Source organism: Prunus persica, chromosome G3 (genome assembly GCF_000346465.2).
Source record: "Prunus persica cultivar Lovell chromosome G3, Prunus_persica_NCBIv2, whole genome shotgun sequence".
NCBI lineage: Eukaryota > Viridiplantae > Streptophyta > Magnoliopsida > Rosales > Rosaceae > Prunus > Prunus persica.
In genome coordinates this window covers 2,679,257-2,704,033 of record NC_034011.1, presented here as the reverse complement: position 1 = coordinate 2,704,033, position 24,777 = coordinate 2,679,257, and the positions used below count along the sequence as shown (strand labels likewise).

Below are 24,777 nucleotides of genomic sequence, written 5' to 3'. Positions count from 1 at the left end.
CCAATGACTCCCCGAATGCTAATCATATAAAAATCATATCAGACTCACAAAGAAGAAGACAACACAAACAGAAAACACTTTCTTCAACGAGCTTCACAACTCCCCCGCGTCTCTCTTTCTTCTCAGTTTTCTGTTAACTTCCTCATGAATTCAAAACTAACTGAAAAAGACACAATTTTTCTTTAGGGTTTTTGCTTCTCTTCTTCTTTTCCCTTTTTTTTTTTGTTAATAAAATTAATAAAATTATTTTCCAACTTCTTTCCCATGATCCAAACTCTCCTCCACAGCGACCTCAGATTCAAATTCTGAGAAAATTCAATAAAATCTCATCATGGGTGTTTCGTTTAAGGTCTCAAAGACCGGTACCAGGTTCCGTCCCAAGCCTCCTCTGCAATCCGAGACCAGCGTTGTTGACGATGACGTGTCCGATACTTCCAGAAGCAGCTCCCGAGCTGCCCCCAGGAATGAATCCAATCCTCGAATGCTCGAGGTAAAATTTTGAGATTGGTCAATTTCTCTCTGTTTAGTTGCTGATAAAACGTGGGAAAATGAGCGAGGCAATGCGAGAAAAGTAATTGAAAATCTGGGTCTGGTTCTGTGTATTTGTGTGCGTATGTATATAAGCAAAATTGAACTTTGCAGAGTGAAAAATGAACTTATTTTCTTCTTCAGTTTTCTGGGCTCTTCTTTTTCTTTTTGTTTTTTCTGTGTAATCAAGTGGAGGATTAATTACTGGGCTTGTTTTTGGTTACCCAGAGTATACAGGAACGAAGAGACGTAGAGGTTTTCAATTTTTCAGTTTAATTCGATCTTTTGGCATATGGGTTTTGCACGAGTGTGTTCAGGCGTTGTACAGAGTCTTAATTTGAATATTTGGCTTAATCGTAGTGCATATTTTTATTTTTATTTTTGGGGGGTGGAAGCTGGATGTTGAAATTATTAGAATTTCAGATCCAGCTCTTTATTTTCACAACGGGTATTTTACTTAAAGGGGAATTTATTAATTTCCTAGAGTTTTTAGCTGCGGTGGCGTCTTATGATTAAAAGATCTGGTCATTGAAGCTAAATCTATTCTTGAACTAGACTTGAAGAGTTGCTATGTGGACTCAACGAAAATGTTAAAGTTCTGCTTGTAAAATTTGTAGTTTTACTCCATTCTGTCGGTGGGTTCTAGTTGTTTTGGTTTAATTTGTGACGAGCAGGAAAATTTCGAGAGTTGACGCTTTTGATCAATATACCTAGTCTAACTGGTTAATAGTCTAATACAGCTTTTCAATTTCTGTAAGTTACATTTTCTGCGGTGGTAAATGAGATTGATGCATACGGAATCTATATTCTTATCCTGTTTTCTTGCAATCAATATATACATGGACATAACTTTTTGTGTGCCCTGATATGGAATGTGCAACCACAGAATTTTGATTATAGTTTGAGTGAGAGCCTTTGAATAGGGAGAATGAGTAGACGGTTTGATGTACAATTTGCATTCTATTTTTGTTTTTTGACAAATTAGATTCTCTAATGGTTGACCATGTAGGGTGATGTCATTGAGAGACATGGTAGTGTGCCCGGGGTATCTGGTTCATCAATGTCTTCTGAAGGTCTTCTCGTATCTCCAGGTTTTTCACAATTTGTTTTTCTGTTTCGTTTTTTTTGGGTGCATATTCATTGTTTTACCTTGATTTTGCTTCCCTTTGTTTTGACAGAGAATGAAGTTTCCTTCACTTTGAATCTCTTCCCAGATGGATATTCTTTTGGAAAACCCTCAGAGGTTTGTTTCAAAGAAAAATAAATTATGGATAACATTATATATATTCATGAAAAACTGATTCTTTTACATCTTATTTGTTATTTTAAGGTATTATGTATTTTATGAATTTTCAGAATGAGAATGCTCATCAAGGTACACTTCAAGATGTTCCAAAGTTGTTGCACCCGTATGATAGGACATCTGAAACTCTTTTTTCGGTAAATGTCTAGTCATTTTAACCTTTTCCTCCTATATCTTTTGTGCATCCAGTTAGGGTTAGAAATTTGCAACTTTTGTTAAGAATATCAAATAGTTGCATGCATTATGACAACTCTTATATTGAGAAATATGAAATCTTTGCTGTTTTGTTGGTTCAGTGAACTCCAGCAAGCTGACTGTTGATGAGCTTCTCTCATTAGATCCATATATCAATAGACTTAACCCATCAACAAGCATGATGACATGGACTGAGTGTGTAAAACCAAACAAAGAAAAAAACAAAAAACGGAAGAGAAAGAATAATGGTTTTGTCAAAAAGTGTTTCATCATTTTATTTATTTGAATTTAAATAGCTTGTAAGTCACTTTATGCCACCTATAACTCCTTGTTGTCTGCCTCACAATTACTATCTGGAAGTTCTTACTTTCTATTTAATATTTACTGTAGCTTCCTTGATTTTAAATTTCTCTTCCTTTCTTATTTACAAATATATTTTGCAGGCAATTGAATCTGGCCGGTTGCCTGGAGATATTCTAGATGATATACCTTGCAAGTATGTTGATGGAACACTTCTGTGTGAGGCGAGTTATCCTATTCCTTAAGCTTACCTTTATCCAGTATCGTGAAATGTTCCTATAAAATAAGTACTTTGAAATATGAATAGTACGCCTATCAACTTTTGTTAATTGTTATATAAACAAATAATACTAGCTCTTCAGATTGAGATAACCATATTTGTATCAAGCAGTCATCTTCTATTTGGGTTGTGTGGTATGATAGGAACACAATTTTTTTTTAAAGATGGTAAGGGAATTTGAATTTTATTTGAGACGAATAAATTTCAGGAAAATTGACTTTTATTTGAACTTTATGGATGTTCCCTTTGGAGTAACTCACCTTGATGCTGGAGTTTTGTCTTGAGTGGGACTTTTCTTGTTTTCCATTTTTTAGTTGGTCATGCATAGGCGGATTACTTGTCCAGATCGTTTTGTGATTCTGTTCTTTCATATATAAATTTTTGTTTCTGATCCCAAAAAGATATTTGTATCATGCAGTTTCTGCATGCATGCTTAATTATGCGTATAAAGTAGGAACTCAGTTTGTTTCTAAATGAAAAAAATCTTTAGCAATGGTCAATTACCATAATATTATTAGAATCCCATATTCCTTTGACGAGGCTCTCTTTTTCACTCCTTTTCCATTTGGGTGGTATCCTGGTCTAGGCAACCTCAGATGAAGGAAGCTTTACCAATTATCAGGGAACATAATTAATTTTATATTATCACTCAGAGTCTACATTATTGAAAGGGGGTAAAAGGTTCCATGCATGAATATGTTATTGGAGAATCCTATCTTATGCATAAATTTATTGTAGAGTTGCAAGCTTAAAAATTGACTAGGCTAAAAGCCTATGTTAAAGATAGGTTTAATTTCTAGATGTTCAAGTTTCTTCCATAAGCATTGGTGACGTGGTTGTGATTACCTTTATGATACTGTATAAATGTACCTTTCAAAATGCTCAGTTAGATGTGAAGTTTTTATTATTTAGCTATATTTAGCTTTAAAAACTGGTTATATGCCATTTCTTGCAGGTTCGTGATTATCGCAAATGTATTTCTGAACAAGGGCCTGGTAGTCCGCCTACTGAAGGATCCCTTGTTGTAAATAAAGTATGCCTCAAAATGTCATTGGAAAATGTAGTGAAGGATATCCCACTGATCTCAGATAATTCTTGGGCTTATGGTGATCTGATGGTAAGTACCTTGATGTCTCCCATCCTTTCCAAATAGATCTCCGTCATATGTTGAGTTGTGATGTCAACATTTTGTATTCACTTTAACTTGCAGGAAGTGGAATCCCGAATATTGAAAGCTTTGCAGCCACAACTTCACTTGGATCCAGCTCCGAAGTTGGACAGGCTCTGTAAGAATCCAGTTCCCACAAAGGTAATTAAGTTTTGATCCATTTGATGTTTTTCATTTGGATGAACATGCATTTTAACCATATCAAGCCTTGTGCTTGTAGCTCGATTTGGCTTTGACCAGTATCCGGAGAAAGCGGTTGAGGCAGATGCCAGAAGTTACCATCACATCTAGTAGCAAGACACATGGGAAGAAAGTTTGCATTGATAGAGTTCCAGAAAGCTCCAACTGTAGGTTGGGAGATTCAGGAATCCTTCCAAGCAATATGATGCCACATCACATCCATGAAAATTTAACCACTCAAAATTTGAGCCCAAATAACATGTTGGTCCGATCTAAGAATTTTATGTCCGATGCTTCTGTTCCGGCACTGCCCAACCAATCTAGGTATCATATGGGGGTTGGAACCCCAAGAAGTATGCAGGACCATGGATCAGGAACTGTTGCCAATGCATCAGCTTCACCAGTTGGGCAGGACACAATGATCTCATATGCTGACAATGTTAGCACCAATGTACCTCTTCATGGAAAGAGAGAGCATCAAGATGGGCAAATGTCACACTTATCTACTTTTAATAAAAGACAGAGGCCCTCACCAGTTGGCCTTGACGGAATGCAACATCAGCAAATAGGGCCACATATAGACAGCTTCCATGGATCAGATATGAACTGGAAGAATACATTGTTGCAGCAGCAAACAATGGCCAAAGGAATTCAGTATTCTAATACAGGCATTCAGAAGTTTCCTCAGCAGGTGTTTGAAGGGGCACCGAGTCAGGATGCTGGGACAATGCAATTTTCTGTAGGACAGCCAAACATGAGATATGGTGCCAAGGAAGAGCAGTTTGAGACAGGTAAGTTAGATGGGTCAGAGCTCAGTGGGATTAAGAATGATATGCAGATGGTGGAAGGAGACACAGGCCATCTTGACCCACAAATATCACGGCATCACCAAAGATTACCACAGCATCCATTCATGAGATCTAGTTTTTCTCAGCAATCCTGGAATAATTTTGGTCAGAATATTGAGAAAGATGCAAGAAAGGATGACCAACTCCAAAAAAGAAAATCAGTTCAAAGTCCCCGATTATCTTCTGTGTCTTTGGTTCAATCCCCATTATCATCAAAATCAGGGGAATTTTCTAATGGTTCTGTAGGACCCCACTTTGGAGCAGTTGCAGCAACTGCTGCTTTAGGGGTATCGCAGAAGGAGAAGGCAGCAATGACTGCAGTTCCTGCTATCGGAACCCCATCTTTGACCTCCAGTGCTAATGACTCTATGCAACGGCAACACCAGTCTCAAGTTGCTGCAAAGCGAAAGTCAAATTCCCTCCCTAAGACCTCAGCAATGAGCGGTGTTGGATCTCCTGCCAGTGTTAGTAATATAAGCGTTCCACTAAATGCAGGCAGTCCTTCTGTCGGAACTCCATCTTCTACTGATCAAAGCATGCTTGAAAGATTCTCAAAAATTGAAACTGTTACCATGAGGTATAATTCCTGTTTTTCTTCCTTTTCATCATAATACCATACTAGTTTTGAATTTATATAAATTCTTTGTACTTTATCACCAGCACTTTCTTTTCTCTCCCTGATCCTACAAAAGAAAGTGAAGGGCAGGATAGAAAATGGAAATTTTTTAAATGTATGTTCCCTAATTGTTGTAAGCATTTAATCAGTTAATAGTTTCAATTCAAGGAGATAGCTATAGATTCTACAGCCTATCTATGTGATTTCTTTCCCATTATGTTGATTACTTGCCCTTCATCGAGTGTTCTTTAACTTGTAAAGATGCGAGGTCAAAATTTTAAGATCCTATCATCTTTGTGGCAAAAGACCTGCTAGTCAATTATATGGAAATAACAGCATTTAATTCGTTTTGTCCGGTTTTTGGTTTTAGGTATCAACTCAACAGAAAAAAGAATAAGGTTGATGATCCACCCAACAGGAAGCCAAATACATTTTCAGCTCAACAACTTCTGACCTCCCTCTCAAATGGTTCCAATAATGACGATTTCAAAGAGGATCCATCCATGAGATCTTTGTCGAAGTCACTTGTTGGTGGCAACATGAATATCTGCAAGACTAGAGTTTTGAATTTTACGCAGCATGATCGTATAGTTCAAGGTGCAGTAGATCATATCAATCACGAATATTTGTTTTGATATATTTATTCAACTTTTGGGCCATTTTTTTGGGTTTGTTTAAACTTCTAGTAGAATCTCTGCCCCTTACATTCTACATTTGTTTCTACAGGAGGAACTGCTTATGATGTTCTGAAGGCACGAACTAGATTGATCATGTCAGAGAAACCAAATGATGGTACTGTAGCAATGTACTATGGCGAAATAGATGAAGCTGAATTTCTGGCTGCTGAGGATTATCTTCCCACGTTGCCCAATACTGTAAGTGTTTTTGTACAAATTAAACTTTACTGTCTGAGGTGATCCATCTGTTTGAGTGAACTCAATGTACTACCGGTTAGTTGAGGCAATCAACAATTTTTTTTTGTCATTCTATCTTATTGATAATTCATTTTATCAAAATATAAATTCCCATAAGTACCTGTCTTTTGTGGTTTCTCAGTTATAAGCTCGTATACTCTTTATTTGTTTTCAATTTCACATCACTGTTTCAGAATTTTTTTTCGCTCTTTCAACTCATCCTATGGGGTCCTTGGGTGTCCTGCATTTATATTCTTTACATTCTTTCAAAAAAAATTCTGCCATTTGTTGCAAAATGCTCCTTGTCATATTTGTCCTATAAACATTCTGCATCATGAAGCTTGGCTTGACGTTCAGAATAATTTGTCATCATATGGCTGATGATAATACATAACCTTCTGAAGAGTCACTAGTAGCTTTGGTTGTATAAGAGAGCTTGACTGAAATCTATGTCAGGATAACTCTCACAATTTATCGTTTCTTATGTTTTCTGTTGAACTGACGTATATATTTACCTTATTCCTTGCAACAGCACTTGGCGGATTTGCTTGCAGCACAGTTCTCTTCACTGGTATGGTTTAGAAGGTCTTGAAGTTAACTTAGAGTTTAAGTTACACTTTTCCTTTGTGATTTATGTTATCTTCTTATACAGATGGAACATGAGGGTTATCGTAAAGAGGATCAAATCCAACCAAAGCCAAGCCGCATGAATCTTGGCCCAGGAAATCAATCAAATGCTTCTGGACTGCCTCGTAATAATTCAGCAGTTGAGATGCAACAATATGCAGAATCAGTTTCAGGTCAGGCATCCAATGAAGTTGCTAAGCCAATTAATGGTGGTAATTCATCCTTAAATCCGGCCCAGAATCTTCTACCAAGCACAAGGATGCTGCCTCCAGGAAACCCTCAGGCCTTACAGATGTCTCAAGGGCTCTTGACTGGGACTTCAATGTCTCAACGTCCACAACAGATGGAGTCACAGCCATCACTTCAGCTGCAGCAGCAGCAACAGCAGCAGCAGCAGCAGCAGCACCAACAACAACAGCTACAACAACAACAACAACAACAACAACAACAACAACAACAACAACAACAACAACCGCAGCAGCAACAACAGCCGCAGCAGCAGAGCAGCCAACACTCCATGATTCAGCAGCAGCATCCCCAGCTCCAGAGATCAATGATGCTTGCAAATCCACTTTCGCAGTTGAATGCAATTGGACAGAATCCCAACATGCAGTTGGGTAATCAGATGGTGAATAAGATTTCCACCCTGCAACTTCAGCTTTTACAACAGCAGCAGCAACAGCAGCAACAACAACAGCAGCCGCCACAAATGCAGAGAAAAATGATGATGGGACTTGGAACAGCTATGGGTATGGGGAGCATAGGCAATAACATGGTTGGGCTTTCAGGCCTTGGAAACACAATTGGCATGGGAGCTGCAAGGGGAATAGGAGGAATGTCAGCACCCATGACACCTATTTCTGGAATTGGAAATGTGGGTCAGAATCCAATGAATTTAAGCCAGGCTTCAAATATTAGCAATTTAACCCAGCAAATTCAATCTGGAAGATTAACACAAGCTGCTCTCATGGCATCTAAATTTAGGATGCAACAGAACCGAGGCGGCATGATAGGGGTCCCTCAGTCAAGCATGGCTGGGATGTCAGGATCCAGACAGATGCATCAGGGAACTGCTGGTCTCTCAATGTTGGGTCAATCTCTGAGCCGAACTAGTATGAGTCCTATGCAACCTATGGGTCCACCAAAGCTGGTGGCGGGGATGAATATGTACATGAACCAGCAGCAGCAGCAACAACAGTTACAGCAACAACAGTTACAGCAGTTGCAGCAACAACAGCAATTGCAGCAGCAGCAGCAATTGCAACAGCAGCAACAAGAAACAACTTCACCACTACAGGCTGTTGTTTCGCCTCAGCAGGTGGGCTCCCCATCAACGATGGGAATTTCACAACTAAACCAGCAAAGCCAGCAGCAACAGCAGCAGGCTAGCCCACAGCAAATGAGCCAAAGAACTCCAATGAGTCCACAGCAGATGAGCTCAGGGGCAATCCATGGCATGAGTGCTGGTAACCCAGAGGCTTGTCCTGCAAGCCCACAGCTGAGCTCTCAAACGCTTGGTTCAGTTGGTAGTATCACAAATTCCCCTCTGGACCTTCAAGGTGTGAACAAGAGCAACTCTGTTGGTAATGCATAGTAAAATTATGAAATCTTGGGCTTGTTTTCTGGAGTTAATGGTTCAGCTGCTCCTCTCAGAAGCCTCCTCCTCAAGTTCAGGAATTGTTGAAGCAAAAGCTGATGTTGTGGGCAGGAATTGGCTTTGAATTTCAGAGATAAGTCAACCTGTAGAATTATTAGGAATTAACATTACAACATTTATATAGTTCAATAATGTCTGGCAGAAGTACTACTTTAGTACTTGATGTCACCTTTGACAGGTGCAAAGGTGAATACTTTTACTGGGCTCCAGAGCGCTGAGAAATAAGATCCATCAAGAAGCATTGTGCTGTATAAGTGTGTAAGTTCTTGGGAATTGGTTAAATGTTTATTTGACTCACAAAAGTTTACTGTTAACCCAAATAGTTAGTATTTATCCAGATTGTCATATCTCAGTGGTTTGGTTTGGTTTTTGTTTTTGTTTACGTTTTGGCCAACGCAATTTGTTGACTCAGTAAGAAGAAAAGGGCCTGATTGGGAATTTCCTTGTCCACTTATTTATTGAAAAGAAAGGGGGAAGGGAGAAAGGGGACTAAAATTGAGTTGTAAAATAAAAGGTATTTTATCACAAATGGTCCTTCATGTTTACAAAATTTTCACGAATGGTCATTAAGGTTTTTTTTGTGACACTAATAGTCCTTAACGTTTGGGCTTTTTATTACAAATGGTCCCTGCTGTTATAAATTCTGTTAAGTGTGACTAAGTGGAGTCCACCTGTTCAATTACATTGTGACACGTGGATAAAAAATAATTAAATAATTTTTTAATGAAAATTCCATATTTATTTTTTTTTCGGCAACTTTTCATCCCCCTCCTTACTCCGTCTCTCTCGCTCTCCACCCTTTGCTCTCCATCTCCCTGTCTCCTTCTCCTTATGAACCATAAGAAAGTGGAACGTCTGTTGTCTTTAGCCAATGACTTGCTCCATGTAAGAACAAACCAACTGTAAACTGCCTCGCAATCTCTTCACTGCAATTCTTTTTATAGCCTCCCCATTTGACCTAGTGCCTTGTATCTGATCCAAGTCCAAAATTCAAGTACTCTATGTACTCCACGGTTTCCACAGTGATTTGATTTGGGTCTGTTCTTCTAAGTCAAGCAGATCGGCTTAAGTTCTTAATATACTAGTTTTTTGGTTGATTATTGGGTGGACAGCTGATTCCATGGAGGACTAGGATATTTTTTGAGGTAGAAGATACACACTTCTAGAAATTCAACTACTTGTACGCCTATCACAATATTTGGTGTTTTTTCAAATGATTAGCTTAGTAGAAGTTTGGCGACTGGAGTTGACAGGGAGAAGAGATGGAGAGCAAAGGGTGGAGAGCGAGGGCAGAGGGGGAGAGAGACGGAGTAAGGAAGGGGGATGAAAAGTTGCAGAAAAAAAATTGGAATTTTCATTAAAAAATTATTTAATTATTTTTTATCCACATGTCACAATGTAATTGGACGGGTGGGCTCCACTTATCTTCCACGTCACACTTAACAGAATTTATAACGGCATGGATCATTTGTAATAAAAAGCCCAAACGTTAAGGACTATTAGTGTCACAAAAAAACCTCAAGGACTATTCGTGATAATTTCGTAAACGTAAAGGACCATTTGTGATAAAAAGTCAAAATAAAATTTAGAAACTAGAAAGCAAAAAATAATCTTAATTTAGAAACTAGCAAAGGTGCTTGTGCGATGTCGCTAGTATTAAAACTGTATAACTGTATAATATATGTAAAAAGTTGTAAAAACATATAGGAAACACAATATTATTTACATACATGTGAAAGTTTAAGTTACAAAAGAGAGATCAGTAACATGTTATGTAGGTGAAGTAGTGTTTAAAACACTATTACAGCTGTTGCAATAGATAGATAAATAACATGTTTTATACACTAAGATATACATTGATGTGGCATGACTTCTCTCTTCACTGGTTCTTGGTTTTTCATCGATGTCTTCAGGAAGGGTATTTTTCTTTTGTTGGCTTGGCTGCGTTGGTGTTTTTTCTTCTTTCTTCTCATGTGCAGGTATTTTCACTTCTCTATTACAAATTGGAAAAATGGTAGTTGTCAGTGTAGATAAATGACAAAGTTCTAGTGAAAATAAGACAATAAAATATATGTGTGGTTTGTTCTATAGATCATAACAATGAAAATAAGTTGAGCAGTATTGCCTGTGAGAAATTTAATATTATATTAAATATTAATTTTCTATTTGAATGGAAATTAATAAAATCCATTGGGTTAAAGACATGACCCTTGGGTAAAGACATCTTCAATTGGGGGGTGACAACTCTTCAAACTAAGGGATACATTGTTTGGGGTGACAACTCTTCAAGACCAAAGGATGCACTGTTTGCCTTTTCAGATTGGGATACCTTTTTGGAAAGGGTATTTCATCATCTATAAATAGAGCAATCCTCCTGCAGTTTTTATTAATTCAATCAATTCTCTAGATACATACTTTCATATATAGAGAGCATTAGAGTTTGCATAAAGAGAGTTTCCTGCATAATTTTGGTTCAAAGTTCCTTGTGAATTGCAGTGCTTCTTTCATAAGGAGGGGAGTCGTTGTATCCTGGGAGGCGAACGCTAGTGAACCATAAGCACCAGTGTGGGGCGTAATTCGTCTTAAGGTCAGAGTGTCTAACACTTGCCTCGACTCAATTAAGGTTCTTTTAATTACATACTACTGTTGTAAAAATTTGTTTTGTTTGTAGTGTTTATTTGTTTATTTTATAGCATTTTAGCACTATTATTTCCTACAATCTTAAGACGAATTAATTGTGTTATTTGCTATATACTTTAATCTGTGTTTTTAATTGTTAAACGCTGCAAAAGGTTTGATTTTGGTACAAACAGCAAAACATCTTTTTATTAGTTGTTTATTCTATTGAATTGGTTTCCTGTTAGTTTCCTTTGTTTTATACAATTCGAAGTTAACCAAAGCTAAGTTATAATAATCGGGACCTTTCAATAAAGATTGCCACAAACACTGATTGCCTTCTGTTTCTATTGTTAGACAAAGTCTAAATATACAGCATCGTTTTTATTTATTTATTTGGAATCTATTTTCTGTTTGGCATCATTTTTTATTATTCTGTTTATAAATTTTGATTATATTTATCTACATACATTAAATTCACTGTATCTGTGAAATATAGCATTCTGTATTACTATTCTCTTGAATAAATTGCATATTGCATTTGCTATACTTCTTATCGGTATTGTATTATTTATTTCTGTGTGTTTTGTTGTAACACACTATTGTGATTCATTATCTATTAAAGACTACCAAATATTTGTTTATTGACATTGAGATTGTTCACTCAATTAAGGAAAATGTCGAATGAGATACAGAAAGTGGGTCCTTCTGTGAAGACAAGTGCACCTGCTGTAGTGTTGCCTTCATCCCATAATCATGCAGAGAAGCCTGAAAAATTTAATGGGATGGATTTTAAGAGATGGCAACAAAAGATGTTGTTCTACATCACCACATTGAATTTGGCTCATATCCTGAAAGCAGATCCTCCTGGACCTGGTGATACAATAGAAACAGTGGCTGCTTCTGATGCATGGAACCAGTCGGATTTCCTTTGCAGGAACTACATCCTAAATGGTTTAAGTGATGCACTATACAATGTGTATAGTCCAATTCAGACGGCCAAGGCTTTATGGGAGTCACTAGATAAGAAATATCGGACCGAAGATGCAGGAATGAAGAAATTCATTGTCGGTCGGTTTCTTGACTACAAGATGGTAGACTCCAAGACTGTCATAAGTCAAGTCCAAGAACTGCAACTCATTCTACATGAGATACATGCAGAAAAGATGGAATTGAGTGAGTCTTTTCAAGTGGCTGCTGTCATTGAAAAATTACCACCCTCTTGGAAGGATTTCAAAAACTACCTTAAGCATAAGCGTAAGGAGATGGGACTTGAGGATTTGATAGTAAGGCTAAGGATCGAAGAGGACAATCGCCGTGCTGACAAAAAGTCTGGATCCATAATGGAAGCTAAGGCTAACATAGTGGAAAAAGAGTCAAGAAATAACAAGAAGAGGAAGCACTCTGGAGAAGGTTCAAGTCAAGGGAACTCCAAGAAATCCAAGGAGTTTAAGGGAAAGTGTTTCAATTGCAATAAGCAAGGCCATCGAGCTGTGGATTGCCGAAGTAGAAATGGACAAGGCAACCAAAAGAAAAAGGGCAAGACTGAGGCACACATGACTGAAGAAGACAAGCTTTCAACTGACTTGTCAGATATTAATCTTTCTGCAGTTGTGTCTGAAGTGAACTTGGTGGGCAACACCAAGGAATGGTGGGTGGATACTGGAGCTACACGCCACATATGTTCTGAAAGGAAGATGTTTTCTACCTATGCAGCAAATGATCAAGGAGAGCCTTTATTCATGGGAAACTCCTCCACCTCCAAAATTCATGGCCAAGGGAAAATAGTTCTAAAGATGACATCTGGAAAGGAAGTCACTCTCAATAATGTACTTCACGTCCCTGAGATCCGAAAGAACTTGGTTTCTGGATCACTGCTTAGCAAGAATGGGTTCAAACTAGTCTTTGAGTCTGATAAGTTTGTACTTACAAAGAATGGAATGTATGTGGGGAAAGGGTACCTTACTGATGGACTCTTCAAGATGAATGTAATGACTATTGTACACAAAGTTAATAATAATAAAGTTAGTTCTGCTTATATGCTTGAGTTATCTGATTTGTGGCATGGAAGATTAGGGCATGTTAATTATGACAAATTGCGTCAATTAATTAACATGGAACTAATACCTAAGTTTCATATTGATTTCCATAATAAATGTGAAACCTGTGTTGAAGCAAAACTAACTAGATCATCATTCCAGTCTATAGAAAGAAGTACAGAACCTCTAGAATTAATTCACAGTGATATTTGTGACTTGAAATTTGTACAAACTAGAGGTGGTAAAAAGTATTTTATTACTTTTATTGATGATTGTACAAGATATTGTCAAGTATATTTGCTAAGAAGCAAAGATAAGGCCATAGAAATGTTCAAACATTATAAAAGTGAAGTTGAGAATCAACTTAGCAGGAAAATAAAGATATTAAGAAGTGATAGAGGTGGTGAATATGAATCACCTTTTGGTGAGTTTTGTTCCCAACACGGAATTATTCACCAAACTACTGCCCCATACTCACCTCAGCAAAATGGTATTGCTGAACGCAAAAATCGTACTTTAAAAGAAATGATGAATGCATTGCTAGTAAGTTCTGGAGCACCCCAGAATTTGTGGGGGGAAGCTTTACTTTCTGCTAATTACATTCTCAACAAATTGCCTCATAAAAAGTTAGACAAAACACCTTATGAGTTATGGAAAGGTCACAAGCCTTCCTATAAATACTTGAAAGTGTGGGGGTGTCTAGCTAAAGTTGCGGTTCCAACCCCTAAAAAGGTTAAGATAGGACCCAAAACTATTGACTGTATATTTATCGGTTATGCCATTAACAGTAGTGCATATCGTTTCCTTGTACACAAATCTGATATATTAGATGTACATGTGAATACGATTATTGAATCAAGGAATGTATCTTTCTTTGAAAATGTATTTCCTTATAAGGATGCACAAGAAAGAAATACACTTAAAAGAACCTTAGATGCTGTTAATAGCGATAACCAAGAAAGTCATCAAGAAAATATAGACCAAGAGACTGCAGAACCAGAACCTGGATATGAACCCAGGCGTAGTAAGAGAGCTAAGACAACCAAATCCTTTGGTCCTGAGTTTCTAACTTATTTGTTAGAAAATGAGCCTCAAACTTACAAAGAAGCCATGACTTCTCCTGAAGCTCTTTTATGGAAAGAGGCTATTAATGCCGAAGTTGAATCCATCATGCAGAATCACACTTGGGAACTTGTGGATCTTCCTCCTGGAAATAAACCATTGGGTTATAAATGGATTTTTAAGAGAAAGATGAAAGCTGATGGATCAATTGACAAATATAAGGCAAGGCTTGTTGTCAAAGGTTATAAACAAAAAGAAGGATTGGATTATTTTGACACATATTCACCAGTTACGAGAATAACATCAATAAGAATGTTAATTGCAATTGCAGCATTGCATAACCTTGAGATACATCAAATGGATGTGAAAACGGCCTTTCTAAATGGTGATTTAGATGAGGAAATTTATATGGAACAACCTGAAGGGTTTATTGTTCCTGGACAAGAAAAGAAAGTATGTAAGCTTGTTAAGTCCTTGTACGGGTTAAAGCAAGCACCAAAACAATGGCATCTGAAATTTGACAATGCATTAATGTCAAATGGTTTCAAGATCAATGAGTGTGATAAATGTGTTTATATGAAAAGCACTCAAGATGGTTTTGTCATTATTTGTCTTTATGTTGATGATATGTTAATTATTGGTAGCAATATTGGGATGATTAAATCTACCAAGAAAATGTTGACCAAAACTTTTGACATGAAAGATTTGGGAGTAGCAGATGTGATTCTAGGAATTAAAATTTCTAGAACATCTGATGGACTAGTTTTATCCCAATCACATTATATTGAGAAAATACTTGCGAAGTTTAGCAAGTATGATACTAGTCCAGTAAGAACTCCTTATGATCCAAGTCTTAATCTTGTGAAGAATATAGGTCATGGTGTATCACAAATAGAATATGCTCGTATTATTGGTAGTTTCATGTATCTTACGAATTGCACAAGGCCTGATATAGCTTACTCTGTTAATAAATTAAGCAGATACACTAGTAATCCTGGAAGGGATCATTGGAAAGCTATAGTCAGAGTTCTAAGATACTTAAGATACACCAAAAATGTTGGATTGCATTATACAAGATATCCAGCTGTACTTGAAGGATATAGTGATGCTAATTGGATATCTGATACTAAAGACTCCAATTCTACAAGTGGATATGTCTTTACAATTGGAGGTGCGGCTATATCATGGAGATCTACTAAGCAAACTATTATAGCTAGATCTACTATGGAATCTGAGTTCATAGCATTAGATAAAGCTGGTGAGGAAGCTGAATGGCTACGTAATTTCTTAGAAGTTATTCCATGTTGGCCAAAACCTGTGCCTGCTATATGTATACATTGTGATAGTCAATCTACAATTGCAAGGGCACAAAACAATATGTACAACGGCAAGTCTCGACATATACGTCGAAGACACAACACCGTTAAGCAACTGCTCTCCAGTGGAATAATTACCATTGACTACATAAAGTCAAGAGATAATTTGGCGGATCCATTTACTAAAGGTTTGAACGGAGAACAAGTTTATAGATCATCGAGGGGAATGGGGTTAAAGCCCATGTCAAATGAGTAGTCATAGTGGAAACCCAACCTAGTTGACTGGAGATCCCAAGATCTAGGTTCAAAAGGGACAACTAAATTATGATAACTCAAAAATAACACTGAAGAGATATATTCTCCTACCCATATCCTATGATGATACAGTGTTGTATGAAATGTGTTTAGGTTAAGCTATGCTTTTAATGATTCCTATACCTTGATTATCCGAGTAAGATATGAGAAGATATTACCAATAGGAAATCACCTATATAAGTGTGAAATAGGGCCGTTTCCATGAGAATTTTTAGGGCTAAATTCTCTAAAGCACTTATGAATGCCAGGAGTTGCTCAGGGCCAAAACGGGCACAACCGATCGAACCAGATATGTCTAGAAGGGTATTGTGTGAGTATTATTGTCTGGGTTTACACAAACGGCTGAACAGTTCAAGACATCACGTTCACTGATTAGCCAAGTAAATCCGATAGTACTTCACTATGGAAGGTTCAAAGCCAAAAGCTACCTATCCAGATGCCATATTCTTCTAATAGGAACTCTCTTTAAGTCTGCATTATCATTTGCATATTGTTGAAACTAATTTCCATTCATGTGGGGGATTGTGAGAAATTTAATATTATATTAAATATTAATTTTCTATTTGAATGGAAATTAATAAAATCCATTGGGTTAAAGACATGACCCTTGGGTAAAGACATCTTCAATTGGGGGGTGACAACTCTTCAAACTAAGGGATACATTGTTTGGGGTGACAACTCTTCAAGACCAAAGGATGCACTGTTTGCCTTTTCAGATTGGGATACCTTTTTGGAAAGGGTATTTCATCATCTATAAATAGAGCAATCCTCCTGCAGTTTTTATTAATTCAATCAATTCTCTAGATACATACTTTCATATATAGAGAGCATTAGAGTTTGCATAAAGAGAGTTTCCTGCATAATTTTGGTTCAAAGTTCCTTGTGAATTGCAGTGCTTCTTTCATAAGGAGGGGAGTCGTTGTATCCTGGGAGGCGAACGCTAGTGAACCATAAGCACCAGTGTGGGGCGTAATTCGTCTTAAGGTCAGAGTGTCTAACACTTGCCTCGACTCAATTAAGGTTCTTTTAATTACATACTACTGTTGTAAAAATTTGTTTTGTTTGTAGTGTTTATTTGTTTATTTTATAGCATTTTAGCACTATTATTTCCTACATTGCCTTATTTAAAGAAAAAAGGAAACAAAAGTTTATATTATGCAGCTACAAAAAGAATACAGACCTTAAACCCTTTCCGTAAATTCTTTATATATTTAGCAACCACATTTCACTCATCTTTCTCAAATGCACAAATGGGTAGAATTTGTAGCATAGTTCACTATTCTTTCCCAGATTTGCTCATCTTTCTCACATTTCACTCATCTTTCCCAAAAAAGCCATGTTTCTTAATATGAACTGAAATTTGCAGCAACTAAATATTAGAATTGGGAAGAATTGAAGTATACATATACCACTTGAGTGAACTACAAAAATTAATGTAGCATAGAATCTTTAAAGTCAAACATATTGGGTCGTCTTTTGGACAAAAGGATATGAACCTAATTGCATTGTAAAATATGTTCGGAAAAAAAAAAAAATCATATTTTAGAAGATGAGCTATGTTAATGGCTCATACTATCACTATGAGCCCCTCAGAAGATACCATATGACGCGATAGGCTAAGACACCTTTATACTGAGCCGATCATGTATTCAGGAACCGACCCGACCACTATGGCACCATGACCAACTAGAGATGCATTAAATGGGACAACCTGGCAGGCAAGAAAGGTCGGTTGATGCACATTCCATCCTTATCCTTCAATTTCCGGATGAACAGGCTGATGATGGAGATGTATCATTTAATACACCTCTCATTCTTGTCCACCTGTCACTTCGCCACCTGATCCCTGTTAGGAAGTAGGATGATCAAAAACAGAACATTAAATGTAACTCAACTTAATGGGGATAGAGAAAAAGATCTCTTCCATAAAATATATTGGTCTCCCCTTCTACCCCCTATAAATACCCCGCACCTATCTCTGGACAAAGGTAATAAATATTCTCACTAAGTAAACCCTATATCCTTTCTCCTCACCTGATAAACACATCTGACTTAATCATTGAAGGGAGTATAACTGGGATCACCCCCAGTTCGCTCCAATCCTAATAGTTATTCTTAGTGTGCAGATCTTCTACGAGGTACTTTTCACCTCGAAGATTGAGGTATAGGCCCTGAACAGGATCCCTATCCAGGCCAGTCATTATACTTGGAGGATACTAAGTTTACAAGCTAATATACTTTTTTTGCAATCGACTTGTAGTTGAAGACAACCAGGAGAAAAAGAAACTGTCCCCAAATTCGACACAATGAACTAGCACTTAATATAGAGAAATTGGGTGGGGAAAGAAGCTATGAACAATGAAAAACTATGTGGGTATTGCCTTATTTAAACGAAAAAAGAAGCAAAAGTTTCTCTGCAGCCACGAAAAGAGTATATACAATAAACCCTTTCTGTAAATTGCTTATATATTTAGTAATCAGATTTCAACCATCTTTACCAAATGCACAAATGGGTAGCCCCAAATCCCAGTTGTCAACTCAATGACTCAATGAATCTACAGTGAAGTTTAAATACTGGAATAAGATTCCCAAGACCAAGAAAACAATTGTAACAATAATACCCAATGACTCAAGCTTGCAAAACACAAAGGGAAGATTAACTATAAAAGATAAGTTGGGGGTATGAAACATCATATTAATACAATAGACTTATTAATATTTTGGAAAAGAAAAAAGAGGATCTTCTCCTGTGCACACTTCATAGTATTTGGATTTTGTATTTTCTAGAACAAACCTTTTTAAATGGAAATCAAAATTTCTGACTAAAATCAATTTCTAGGAAATACAAAAGGAAAAACTAAAGACAAAAATATGGATGGTAATAAATGTTTGGTCAATCTCTGTAATCACTGATGCTACAAATCATCAAACTTTACAACAGTCTAAACAATGACTTCCAAATACTCAAAAACAGAAATGAAACAATTGAACTACAAATTTACCATGCATCATAACTTCTGCCTTTAAAAATTAGAAACGGATAAACTTAAATTTGACATGGCTCACAACTATATGATTAAACGAGCAATCCTAATGTATGAAACAGAGTAAGTCATTTAACATTCAGCCAAGAAAGTATATACGAATTAAAGACAATGCACACTACAAAAGTTTGGTTAACAAATAATACATGCAAAATTCATAAATTTGCTTTAAAAAAAAATACTAAATCTTGAACATGTCTAGCTCATAACCATAGTCAAATCTTTAATATAACACATACTCAGTTCATCAATTCAATCAAAAATCAATCCTACCACATATCCAAATCATAATTCCAATAAAAAAAAGAAACTTTTTACATATACTATTCTCCTTTGTTTTTTCTCTCTCCAGCAGTCATCAGCGTCATTAAGTTGGTCTCTCTTTCTCTCTATCTCCACATGTTCATTCATATTCATATATTGGCACATCAAATAGCTATTAACACAGTTTTTAACATCTCTAACATGAAATCACCAAATGAATATATATTACACAAAGTTAGTACAAAAACATATGAGCATAAAAACAAAAAATAATAAAAAACAAATATTAACAACAATAGATCATTACACAATTTAGAGTAACCCCAACAACAGTTGATGAATTGATTGCTTTTGTTGGGGGACGAAAGCAAGTGTTTCTAAAACGGAGAATAAAACTGTTTGCTCAGTAGGAGAAAATAAACTCTCATATGCCAACAACCATTGTTCTTAAAGGCTTATCTTCTAAACCTATCACTGACTCGTTCTAGGAACCAATTTGAGCAAAGAATTAAAGGATTCAACAGTTTGCTCAGCAACCCATCAGCAAGTCATTAATTTGTTAAAAAGTTGATGGAATGCAAACTTGAAGACAAACGATGCAAGAACTTGCAGCCAACAAAGATGGAAGATCTTTTAGACCAATACTCTACAAAATGATGAAAAATCTCTCAACCAACGAACAAATCGATGAGATGAAGACTAAAAGAAGGGTGAGATTCACAACGCGCCACCCCAAACGAGAATTGAAGGCCCCAAACGGGAAGAAAAGTTTTATTGTATGGCAGTTTGGACATTTTACTGTGCTATTGGGAAAAAAGAGGCTGAGTAACAGCAAAACGGGGGACAATTGCATCATTTCACTGTGCTTAGGAACAATGTCTAATTGGATTGGATTGTATAAATAAATTTATTGTTCTTCATTTTATTTATTTTCTCAATGACTATTTAACTTCGGCATGAAAGTGCTATCACTCACACTATCACATACGTTAACATTGTGATCACAGTTTAATAAAGTTGAATTACAATATGAGAGACAAGAATAACAATGTGCAGTCGTTCTCATTCATCTCTCTGCAGAATATTGTTTTGACGCTTCTAAAAGAAAATTATAGCATCGAACGTGGCTTATCAAATTCTGTAGTTGTCACATGGCTCCTGGTAATATCCTTAACACTGGGGCAGCCAGAAAGGGCCATAGTGAGCTCAAACTCATCCTTGAGCATTTCGATGACTCGTCTCACTCCACGTTCTCCGTTTGCTGCAAGGCCATAGACAACAGGCCTTCCAACCTGCAGTTACATTTGAGTATATCAGAAGATTGATATGCTAGATGATTAAACAGTGTGGTGGATATCTTACAAGGACAGCTTGTGCACCAAGAGCTAATGCCTTGAAGACATCTGTTCCTCGCCGTACTCCTCCGTCAAAAAGAACGGGAACTCTTCCTCCAACAGCATGAACCACCTGAAAACATTATAGATAGATTATGATTGAACATTTTTACAGCTTTGCCAACTGAAATTGTGATAGAAAAAAGCATTGCAATAACCATTATGAAAAAACAAGCTTCCCTTTTATTGCAAAAGGCACAGTTTCTTCTAAAGACGACTCTGTCAAAATATTATTTTGGGTTTAAAAAAGCTTAGCAAGTGGAAGTTGCATTCTTTTCGCTCCTTACAAGTTACACCAGAATAATGATGAATTAGAGACAGAGTTTTACCTCTTCCAGGACAGAAATAGTGGCAGGTGTATAATCCAATTGACGGGCTCCATGATTAGAGACGACAATCCCAGCAACACCTACTTCCACAGCCTTTCTTGCTGAAATGGCAGAACAACTACTATTCAGTAAGGGTAATGTCTAGTTTCCTTTATACGTAAATTGAGCTTTCCCTCTATGAGTTAATAATATTTGCAAAAGGTAAAGATAAGCCTTGAGTAGTTGATGTTTACCATTCTCATGAGTGAGTACCCCCTTGATTAGAATTGGCAAGTTTGTAATAGATTTCAACCATCCTATGTCCTGCATATATGATTCGATATATAAAGTCAATGGGTATTCTATAGCCTCAATCTCAAAAGAAAGTTACAACGGAACAAAATCCGTATAAGTCATGCATCTTTATAGTGTAGTGTAGTCCCATGAAAGGGAAAGAAAGAAATTAGCCTTAGTAAAAAGGTCTCTAAACATATGGGATAGAAGCATATGACCATATAATCAGAGGAGTCTACTGACTTATACCTCCCAGCTCAAAGAAGTATCATAGATTCCTTTGATCAAAGCTTCCAAGTTTGATCCTTTATCCTGCAGAGAAAGTGTCATGCATACAACTGAGAAACATATAGCACATTTAAATGAAAAGTTTCACAATAAAACTATTCCACTCACAGTGTCTACTTCAGTTGATAAAAGGCCTTCAAAATTCCTCAACTGAGGTGCAACCATTCTGCAGAAATTGTAACAATCATGTTTCAAATGAGATGCATATATAGTTCAACGCACAATATTCGACTTGATTTGCACAGAAAATTTACTGTCCTATTATACTTCAAAAGCAATAAATTGCACAGCATCAAGAAACAAGGAAAAAAAAAGCAGGATGATCTCAACCTATTCTTTATGTCTGCCTCTCTTCGACCAAGTCTGGGAGTATCAACAGTTAAGACAATAGCCTTGTAACCATTTTTTTCAACTCTGTGAACTATCTGAGCTGATATATCTCGTCTCTTGAGAACCTGTTACAGAAAGGGTACCATTTGATAGCTTGAGCTTTGATTGGCAGGATATAGCGGAAACAAGAAGAAATGTTGCTGTAAAGAACAAATTTGGCTTAGCGAAACTAAAATGAGCTCACGAGAGAATAAATACATATAATTGAAAGAACCGAACTGCATTGCAGCTGGAAGCAACCTCCTCCACGGTGCAGGTAGACATGTTCGACAAAATCTACAATGAAAAACACTACAATTCAAATACCAAACTACACACATTAGCTCAATACATGTCATAATAACTCATAAAAAATACCATTATGGTGTTGCACGCAGCTGCTGCTCTAGCAGTGGCAACCTCTCCTGCATTAAACATAAAGATCAGGTAAAAGTTAGTGTCTGAAACCAATCTCAACTGAGAACTCTGGGAAGAAGATTTAGACCTTCAGGGTGTGCTAACTGATGCATAGCTGTAGGAGCAATCATTATAGGCGCTGAGATGTTGTAACCCAATATAGTAGTTGACATATCAATTCTACTAACATCTACAAGAACTCTAGGCCGCAACCTGTAAGAAAGACACAGGAATCACTCAAACAATTATACGTATCTTACAGTATTTGTGAGCAGGTTTAAACGTTACATGATTCGGCGAAATGCTGCAACATTCTCTTTTAGCGTGTGCTGGTCCTCAGCTCCCCCAGTATAGAAATCATAGTACATTTTTGGAAGGGCTTGCCTAGCCAATTCTTGGAACTCATTCACATTGACAGGTTCGGAGGCCATTTCTCCTGGGAACATAAACATTGATCAATCATAGCTTTCGAGTTTCGAACAATCCATCCTTGATGATATGACATAAACATCGAAAACTACAAGCAAAGGACAATAGATTTACTTAGAATCTAAAATACTTGGCGAACATCCATTCCATTGCAATCCTAAACAATTTTTGTTTGTCAAATAAACTACTGAATTCCATTGCAATCCTAAAAATATGCGCATTCATGCTGACGTGCCAATCAAATAAGCTGATCTTAAAACAAAAATACAAGCTACACATACCTATGACTTGAGACTTGGAAAACCCAAAATTTGTTTTCGTCCTGAAGAACTGGAGAGCCACTATCCACTACGACAGTCTGGTACCTCTGGACTAAATTCTTTGTTAAATTTTGGATGAGAGATAGAGAATCGTATTGGAATGAGTGCTATATAATCTAATTCTGTTCTGGGACTGTTTTTGTCTGTTTCCAGGGTAAATTATTACTTTGTTTCGTTTATGTGGGGCCCGACAAAGGGACAGAGAAGATAATTTGAAATAGTCCCATGTTGTGACACCTGACTGATGTGTCACGTGTGCATACCATCTTAATTATAATTAGAGGAATGCTAGTTACTTTTTCACTAACTTTCTCTGTTGGATCTTCTTCTTTTTTCTTATGACGTGTGTCACTTTTCTTACACTAAAAATAATTTAATTAATTCATGAAATAAGATAACATTTGTTTTCAAATTTACCCTTATTTTTTATATGAATTTTAATATTTCCTTAAATTTATTATCCAAATTTGTTACAACTTTCTTATCACCTTGTTAAAAAATTAAATAAGAAAAAACATTAGGCTTTTTTTTTGTGCCCTTTTTTGAAAGACTCCAACAAACAAGACTTACCTAATCAATGGTTTAAAAAATAAATAAATAATCAAACTTACCGAATTAAAGGTTTGAAAATGCAATCAATGAACTTCCTTTTAAAACAGACTTCCTTCGAAGGACATCTCTTGTCTGTATTAAAAAAAAGGATATCTTTTGTGGATTTTTTAAAGGTCATTATTGTGTGTTTTTTTTCAACAAAAAAAAAAACGTTTTTCCTCTAAAAAAAATAAACATTTTCTTTTAAAAAAAACAGAAAATTTTAATTTTGTAATTTTTTTACATATGGTAAAAGAGTTGTAAAAAAAAATTGGATAAATTGAAGGACAATACATTTAATAAGGGTAAACTTGGAAAACAAAAGGTGGTTTGCTGGATGTATTAATGTCATTATTTTAAATGTATGGAAAGTGACACATGTCGCGAGAAAAAGGAAGAAGATCCAAAAGAGAAGGTTGGAGAGAAAGTTATTAGCATTCCCCATCATTCAATGAAACAAACGCTAACAGTTAGTTCTTTCTCATGTTGAAATTTTTATAGTTCTCACTTCTTCACATGCCCACTGCCTTTCCTTAACTGGTCTGTCAAATTTTCTATTATGTCTAAACTTATTGATGTGTATGAGTTCTTATCGTGTATTGGGGGAACAAACAAAAAGGAAGACAGATTAGTCAATGAAATAACGTATGGAATTTCCATTCTTTCTTTATGTAATTTTCGTATTAAATGACGAAGAAAATTCTAAAGGAAGATAGATTAGTCAATGAAATAATGTATGGAATTTCCGCTCTTTCTTTATGTAATTTTCATATTAAACGACGAAGAAAATTCTAGAGGAAGATAGATTAGTCAATGAAATAATGTATAGAATTTCTACTCATTCTTTTTGTAATTTTCATATTAAATGACTCATAAAATTCTAGAGGAACACAGATTAGTCAATGAAATAACGTATGTAATTTTTGCTCTTTCTTTATGTAATTTTCATATTAAATGATGAAGAAAATTCTGAAGGTAGACTTATCAGAAAAGGATATACATGTGCACATAAATGAAAAAGTAAAATACATGTCCTCCTCCTTTGTTCTGAGGAGTGGGACAAAAGTGGGTGTTTATAAGACTTTGAGGAAGGCT

The 24,777-nt window shown here is 36.3% G+C and overlaps 2 protein-coding genes across 5 annotated transcripts; one reads left to right on the top strand and one right to left on the bottom strand.

Annotated features, from left to right (window-relative positions):
• Nucleotides 1-8,968, top strand: LOC18782261 (probable serine/threonine-protein kinase yakA). Of its 2 annotated transcripts, none has more exons than XM_020559234.1 (12): nt 1-490; nt 1,538-1,601; nt 1,707-1,771; nt 1,885-1,968; nt 2,470-2,550; nt 3,562-3,723; nt 3,817-3,915; nt 3,995-5,379; nt 5,789-6,015; nt 6,145-6,293; nt 6,865-6,903; nt 6,985-8,968. In XM_020559234.1, exons 1-12 carry the CDS (start codon nt 332-334, stop codon nt 8,551-8,553), a joined length of 4,083 nt encoding a protein of 1,360 aa, XP_020414823.1. In that variant the 5' UTR covers nt 1-331; the 3' UTR covers nt 8,554-8,968. The 2 variants fall into 2 exon arrangements, with proteins under 2 accessions (XP_020414823.1, XP_020414822.1); XM_020559233.1 differs by having other exon boundaries at nt 1,538-1,619.
• On the bottom strand, nt 20,153-23,208 carry LOC18782817 (peroxisomal (S)-2-hydroxy-acid oxidase GLO4). Of its 3 annotated transcripts, none has more exons than XM_007215516.2 (12): nt 23,053-23,208; nt 22,631-22,778; nt 22,431-22,555; nt 22,304-22,350; nt 22,145-22,222; nt 21,887-22,011; nt 21,665-21,722; nt 21,518-21,580; nt 21,229-21,298; nt 20,996-21,096; nt 20,635-20,739; nt 20,153-20,564 (listed from the first exon to the last, which is right to left on the bottom strand). In XM_007215516.2, the coding sequence occupies exons 2-12, from the start codon at nt 22,771-22,773 to the stop codon at nt 20,382-20,384; spliced, it is 1,098 nt and encodes a 365-aa protein (XP_007215578.1). In that variant the 5' UTR covers nt 22,774-22,778; nt 23,053-23,208; the 3' UTR covers nt 20,153-20,381. The 3 variants fall into 3 exon arrangements, with proteins under 3 accessions (XP_007215578.1, XP_020416631.1, XP_020416632.1); XM_020561042.1 differs by having other exon boundaries at nt 22,631-22,775; nt 23,051-23,181; XM_020561043.1 differs by having other exon boundaries at nt 22,166-22,222; nt 23,053-23,181.

What these genes read in the sequence shown, in the direction of transcription:
- LOC18782261 (XM_020559233.1), top strand. Translation starts at nt 332, where the DNA reads ATGGGTGTTTCGTTTAAGGTCTCAAAGACCGGTACCAGGTTCCGTCCC. An exon ending in ATGGAACACTTCTGTGTGAG is followed by an intron (nt 2,551 to 3,561) that starts GCGAGTTATCCT and finishes CATTTCTTGCAG; the next exon opens with GTTCGTGATTATCGCAAATG. An exon ending in GGGCTTATGGTGATCTGATG is followed by an intron (nt 3,724 to 3,816) that starts GTAAGTACCTTG and finishes TTTAACTTGCAG; the next exon opens with GAAGTGGAATCCCGAATATT.
- LOC18782817 (XM_007215516.2), bottom strand. Translation starts at nt 22,773, where the DNA reads ATGGCCTCCGAACCTGTCAATGTGAATGAGTTCCAAGAATTGGCTAGG. An exon ending in TCAGTTAGCACACCCTGAAG is followed by an intron (nt 22,351 to 22,430) that starts GTCTAAATCTTC and finishes TGTTTAATGCAG; the next exon opens with GAGAGGTTGCCACTGCTAGA. An exon ending in GGTACTCACTCATGAGAATG is followed by an intron (nt 21,097 to 21,228) that starts GTAAACATCAAC and finishes CTGCCATTTCAG; the next exon opens with CAAGAAAGGCTGTGGAAGTA.